We start from the raw sequence: 7500 nt of genomic DNA, 5'->3' as shown, positions 1-7500 counted from the left end.
CCTGATGGGGTAGGTGTTCTTGTGCGAATGGAGCCAGCAGGGCAAGGGTTTGCCCAGGACGTTGCGCAGCGTGACCTGGGAGCCATAGGCCACCTCCAGCGGCTGACCCCGAGTGATCCGCGAAAGACCCCCCTAGAAGGAACGGAAAAGAAAAGGTGGGTCTTGCCAAGGCTGGGGTCTTGGACTACGACTCCCAGAAGGCCACCTTCGGACATCTCACCTCCAAACTGGCCTGGAAGGCGCTGCTCATGATCTGGTCATGCGGGCCGGAGCGGTAGAGCAAGGCCAGGTGGAGGTAGAAGAAGGACAGGTAGGCGACCGCCGGGAGGAGCACCAGCGCCAGGACACGGGCCACAAAGTGGCACAGGAGGGAGACCTAGGAAAACAAAAGGGGGGTGGGTGCTGCACCGCACTGTCATTTCCTAATTTGGCTCACGAGGAAACAATGGTGCAAATATGCTGATGAGTTCCTTATTTCATTTTCTGCAATGTTAAAAAAGTATTCAAAGAGAAAGCTGAGTTATACACTCAACTCACTCAGTCTATTTATTTAATACTTCTTTGGCTCCTTCTCTGGAAGCTTTTAAGCAGAGGCTGGATGGCCATCTGTCAGGGATGATTTGAATGCAACATTCCTGCTTCTTAGCAGAACGGGGTTGGACTGGATGGCCCATGCGGTCTCTTCCAACTCTTTGATTCTATGATTCTATGATTCTACTTTCAGAACATGGGTCTTTCCCATACAGAACAAAATTTGAGAGACACCCCTCATAAAGTTCAGGCTCTAATAAAGCAGCCTGAAGGTAATAATTTGCACCGGGACTGTGGCACAGCTGGCTGGGAGTCAGCTGCATTAAGATCACTACTGACCAAAAGGTCATGAGTTCGAAGCCAGCCCAGTTCAGAGTGAGCTTCCAACCATTGTGTGTAGCTTGCTGTCGACCTTTGCAGCCCGAGAGACAGTTATATCTGTCAAGTAGGAAATTTAGGTACCAACCTGGACACATATTATTTGAGAACACAGAAATGCTGGATCACTCCAACAACCACCATGTCAGACTACACAGAGAAGCCACTGAAATCCACAAGCATGTGGACAATTTCAACAGAAAGGAGGAAATCATCAAAATGAACAAAATCTGGCTACCAGTATTAAAAAACTCTAAAATTAGAACAGCACAACAACAGAGAAGAAACAAACAAGGACATCTAATCACCCCTCAACAAAAGATTGCTCCAGGTACTGCCAGGCAATCAAATGCTAATCAAGGTGGTCAGTTGAAACATTCACACCTAGCTCCAGCAGACAAGAGTCTTTGTCTCACCCTGGTCATTCCACAGATATATAAACCCATCTTCCTAGTTCCAACAGACCTCACTACCTCTGAGGATGCTTGCCATAGATGCAGGCGAAACATCAGGAGAAAATGCCTCTAGAACATGGCCATGTAGCCCAATTTAGGTACCGCTTTTGTGGGGAGGCTAATTTAACTAATTTATGATGCCATAAAAATCTCCAGCAGCATGCAAAGGAATGAGGAAGTACTCCACCATTGGCACGAATGGGTGGTGAAGCAACGGCTCCCCCTGGTGGCCAGAATACCCTCATGAAAGCTGGAAAGTTAAATAGCTTCTGTGTGTCTGTCTATATATGTTGTGTGTCTATGGCATTTAATGTTTGCCATGTATATGTACATTGTAATCTGCCCTGAGGGTGAGAAGGGTGGAATATAAATACGGCAAATAATACACAAATAAATAAATAGCATATATAATATAAGACACTGGGCTTACGTTGGACAAGGTCTGGTCACCGATCAGTTGCCAAGCATGGACTCCTCCGATGGCCAAAATCAGGCCGTAAGTGAAGAAGCCCATGTATTTCACCCTGAGAACAAAGCATTTGGTCAGGTGGAAGCACATAAACTCCATTAACATGTATTGTTTACCATTCAGGAAGAGGCAGATAAGAAATAAAATAATAATAATAATAATGATAATAATAATAATCTTTATTTATACCCCACCACCGTCTCCCCGATGGGGACTCGGAGCAGCTTACATGAGGCCAAACCCAAATTACAATTACAACAGAGTAAAACTGAAAAAACGCAAACCGAAAACGCGAACAATAAACAACATCATAATTACATAAAACATGTGAATACATAACAATATAAAATTACAATAAGCACAAACAAAGTGACAAAGGGCGGGCTACATGTAATGATTAAAAGGAAAACTAATTAAAAACTCGGGCGAGATAAAAGAGAAGCAGGTTATTTGCGGAGGAGGCTGTAGTGAAATTGCTACTCTATGTTAAAGTTTTGGTGTATAGCTCTATGTTTACATATGGCATATAGGGAAGAATAGACACAGACAGGGTAGCAACAGCAGAGATAGGATTCATTTGCATATGTGAAGCCGATTGGTCATATGCAGATTAGTGTAGGCCCAGGATTTGAAAAGGCTGCTAGGCCAAAATGACAGTTGAGGAGGGCAGAGCTGAACATCCCAAAGGGGCGGAGCCAAGGTTCTGAAAGAGGCAGTTAGAGTGAGAGAGTTTGAAAATGACAGTTAGGAATCCGTGTGTGAAGAGGAGAGTTGGTTTTTGAGTGCCTGATAGAAATAAGCAGTTATGAAGATGTGTTAAAGACTTCTGATATAGAGAAGCAGTTAGTTAAACAGAGCTCGAGTTTTAAGGAACATAAAGAAGGCTAGTGTTGCCTTAGTTCAGAATATAATTCAGACAAGAGTGTGTAAAGCAAGTAACATGTTTGTGAATGTGAAACATTGATAGTTTATTCAGAAAAGTTAACCAAGTAAAAGATACTGACTGTAAGCCTCAAGATTGCAACAAAACATAAATGTAACCACAAGCGTTGGAGCCAGAAGTTATAAATAAACTGTGTTACTTTGTTATACACAAGAGTGTTTCATTGCCTGTGATATAAAGTACAAAGGTTTAACAGCACACAGAAAGTCCCAGCCAATATAAAAGAAGAATCTGAATCAGTGTGAGGCAGCAGAGAGGTTTTTAATAAGGAAATAGTATCTCTCCCTCGCCTCACGAGGCCACGTTACCTGGAAACAACACCTTTGTCTTTTGAATTTTACCTGGAACTGGACACCTGAGTCAATCAGAAACTCATCAGCATACCTGAGTCATTGTTTCCTCACAGACCAATTAGGAAAGGACATTCATAACCCAGGAACAAAAACCATAGTGTAACAAAGTGTAATATTAACTGCAATTCAACCTAGTTTGCGGCAGCCACAAAAACAACGTTTCTGGAGAACAACGGCTTTCAAAGTAAGGGCCGCACACAATACAACAGGAATAACACTTTCAAACAGTTTTTTTTCAGGCTAAACCAGGCTTAATATAAGGCAGACACTTAGATCAAGGTGGAGAAGTAATCAGGATTTGGGGAACGAGGTAAGAAAAATACTAAGGCCGGCTTACCCAACGGCGCAGGAGCAGCAAAAGCCGGTGAGCAAAAGCCAGAACCACCATCGTGCTGAAAAAGGGCTGAAATAACAAAACAAAACAAAACAAAAATCAAAATATACTACTTCGCAGTTTGCTTTTTGCAGATTCGCTGTTTCGCCGTTTTTCAATAAATATTAATGTAAAATATTTATTGCGGTATTTTCGCTGTTTCGCGGGATTTGTTCTGTATTTGCGTAGTACGTGTTGTACAGTTATGTATATATTTACGATTTACAGTAAATAGTGGATGAATACACAGCAAAAGCAAAAGTAGGACTTGCGCAGCGGCCGCTTGAGACGCTACTTGACGACGTGAGATTGTAAATATATATATAGGTTTGTTCTTAAGTTGCATTTGCTTGTCAGTCGAAACAGGGACATTTCTTAAGTGTAAGTCCAGCCAAATATATATGTGTGTATGTGTGTGTATACACATATATACATATACACACACATATATATTTGGCTGGACTTACACTTAAGAAAATAATATAATACTATGATAATAATAATATGTGTATATAAGATATATATATACACACACACCCACACCCACACACATATATATGTGTGTGTGTGTATGTATGGCTTTGACGAGCATAGGGAAGAGTGAACACTCCTGCATAGTTTCATTTGCTGTCTGTATATGTGTGTGTGTGTGTGTGTGTGTGTGTGTGTGTTTATATATATATTAATAATAATACACATACTAAGAATATGTAATATAAGATTCCTCTCACTTCCTGTGTTCTCAGTTCTGTTCTTAACTAGGAGTCATTTGTAACTTGGGATGTTTGTATGTGTGTATGTATGTATATTATTGTGTGTGTGCAGCCTGTGTGTATATACTAATATTATTATAGTTTTATTTTATTAGTATTATATATTTTTATTCTATTGTGATATATTATTGTTGATATATATATATATATGCATGCATGCAGCCTGTGTGTGTGTATGTATGCATGTATGTGTGTATGTGTATGTGTGTGTATGTATGTATGTGTGTGTATATATATATATATATATATAAATATACAATAAAATAAAAATACATAATAATATAAATAAAATAATATAATACTATGATGATGATGACGACGACGATGATGATGATGATAATAATAATAATAATAGTAATAATAATATGATTCCTCTCACTTCCTGTGGTCTTACCCTTGTTCTTAACATTTGTAAGTTGGATGTTTGCAACTCAGGGACTGCCGACACACACACACACACACACACACACACACACACACACACAAGTAATATGTAATATAATAAAAGAATAATAAATAGTAATAATAATAAATACTAATATTATTAATAATACTGACATACAACTAACAATAATATAATACAATAAAATAAAAATATATAATAATACAAATAAAATAATATAATACTATGATGATAATAATAATAATAATAATAATATGACTCCTCTCATTTCCTGTGGTCTTACTCTTGTTCTCAACTAGGAGTAATTTGTAAGTTGGATGTTTGCAACTCAGGGACTGCCTAAACACACACACACAAGTAATATGTAATATAATAAAAGAATAATAAATAGTAATAATAATAAATACTAATATTATTAATAATACTGACATACAGCTAACAATAATATAATACAATAAAATAAAAATATATAATATAAATAAAATAATATAATACTATAATAATAATAATAATAATAATAATAATAATATGATTCCTCTCACTTCCTGAGGTCTTACCGTTGTTCTTAACTAGGAGTCATTTGTAAGTTGGATGTTTGCAACTCAGGGATTGCCTAAACACACACACACAAGTAATAGTAATAATAATAAAGACTAATATTATTAATAATACTGACATACAGCTAACAATCATATAATACAATAAAATAAAAATATATAATAATACAAATAAAATAATATAATACTATGATAATAATAATAATAATAATAATAATAATATGACTCCTCTCACTTCCTGTGGTCTTACTCTTGTTCTCAACTAGGAGTAATTTGTAAGTTGGATGTTTGCAACGCAGGGATTGCCGACACACACACAAACACACAAGTAATATGTAATATAATAAAAGAATAATAAATAGTAATAATAATAAAGACTAATATTATTAATAATACTGACATACAACTAACAATAATATAATACAATAAAATAAAAATATATAATATAAATAAAATAATATAATACTATAATAATAATAATAATAATAATAATATGATTCTCTCACTTCCTGAGGTCTTACCGTTGTTCTTAACTAGGAGTCATTTGTAAGTTGGATATTTGCAACTCGGGGATTGCCAACAAGAATAATAAATAGTAATAATAATAAATACTAATATTATTAATAATACTGACATACAACTAACAATAATATAATACAATAAAATAAAAATATATAATAATACAAATAAAATATAATAATAATAATAATAATAAGATTCCTCTCACTTCCTGAGGTCTTACTCTTGTTCTCAACTAGGAGTTATTTGTAAGTTGGATGTTTGCAACTCAGGGATTGCCGACACACACACACACACAAGTAATATGTAATATAACAAAAGAATAATAAATAGTAATAATAATAAATAATATAAGATTCCTATCACTTCCTGTGGTCTCTTAACTGGGCCTTTCTGAAAAATACAGCCCTAGGTACATTATTATTATTATTATTATTATTATTATTTGGGTTGAATCCGGGGAACAGGGTGTGCTCTGGCTGTTAGCCCCAGTTCCTGCCAACCTAGCAGTTCGAAAACATGCACATACGAGTAGATCAATAGGTACTGCTCTGGTGGAAAAGCAGTTATGCTGGCCACATAACCTTGAAGGCGTCTACTGACGACGCCGGCTCTTTGGCTTAGAAATGGAGATGAGCACCAGAGTCGGACACAACTAGGCCTTTCCTTTTACTATTATGATATTTTACATCCATACCCAGCTTTATCTCTCCCGATACAGCTACTATACATTACCTTTGGGAGTTGTGGAACTTCAGGAAGGACAAAAGGGCCAAAAGGATGAAGAAGATCAAGACGGACTCGAGCAGCATCAGCCGGGACTGAGTGATGAAGGCGTTCTCTGGAAAGAAGGAGAGGGCGTTAGTCCCAGGAAAGGACTCCCAAAGGACGGGAAAGGGGCTCCCGGACATTATTCTTGCCCTCATTGGTTTCTATCCTGCTTTCTCTCTTTCTAAAGTGGCTCACAATAAAACCAGTTCTTTCTCTGGGTTGTTGTAGGTTTTCCGGGCTATATGGCCATATTCTAGAGGCATTTTCTCCTGACATTTCGCCTACATCTATGGCAAGCATCCTCAGAGGTAGTGAGGTCTGTTGGAAGTAGGAACATGGGTTTATATATCAGTTCTTTCTCCTTTTTGGTGCCAAATGGCAAATTGATTATCAGTAGATTATATTCAATTACTATTATTATAATAGATTATAATTTATTAGATTATTATATTATTAGTAGAGAATGATTAGATTATCATTGCTATTGATATGAGATTATTATTAGTAGGTGATGATTTTTATGTTATTATTGTTTTTATCATTCGTCATATATGATTTATTATTATTATTATTATTATTAATATGAGATTATTATTAGTAGGTGACGATTTTATTAGGTTACTAGCCGTCCCCTGCCACGCATTGCTGTGGCCCAGTCTGTGTATGTGTTTTGTGTATGTATATATGTGTGTATTTTGTGTATGTATATATGTGTGTTTGCGTATATATGTGGTTTTGACACTCGTTGGTCTGAGAGGTGTCTTGTTTCCAAATTTGGTGTCAATTCATCCAGTGATTTTTGATTTATGTTAATCCCACAAACTAACATTACATTTTTATTTATATAGATTATGATTTGTCATACATGATTAAATTATTATTATGAGATTATTATTAGTAGGAGATGGTTTTATTAGGTTATTTTTATATTATTAGTCATATATGATTTGATTATTATTATGAGATTATTAGTAG

The 7500-nt window shown here is 36.2% G+C and overlaps 1 protein-coding gene across 1 annotated transcript in view; it reads right to left on the bottom strand.

Moving 5' to 3' along the window:
* Window positions 1–7500, bottom strand: part of POMT1 (protein O-mannosyltransferase 1) — a 28551-nt gene that overhangs the window by 15357 nt on the left and 5694 nt on the right. Inside the window, exons 5-9 of the mRNA XM_067471969.1 lie at window positions 6490–6595; window positions 3467–3532; window positions 1795–1888; window positions 221–376; window positions 2–132 (exon numbers count right to left, since the gene is read on the bottom strand). Coding sequence (XP_067328070.1) covers window positions 2–132; window positions 221–376; window positions 1795–1888; window positions 3467–3532; window positions 6490–6595 — 553 coding nt within the window. The remainder of the gene's footprint in view (window position 1; window positions 133–220; window positions 377–1794; window positions 1889–3466; window positions 3533–6489; window positions 6596–7500) is intronic.

This window comes from Anolis sagrei, chromosome 11, assembly GCF_037176765.1.
Source record: "Anolis sagrei isolate rAnoSag1 chromosome 11, rAnoSag1.mat, whole genome shotgun sequence".
Classification (NCBI taxonomy): Eukaryota; Metazoa; Chordata; class Lepidosauria; order Squamata; family Dactyloidae; genus Anolis; species Anolis sagrei.
This window is presented reverse-complemented; position numbering and strand designations above follow the sequence as displayed.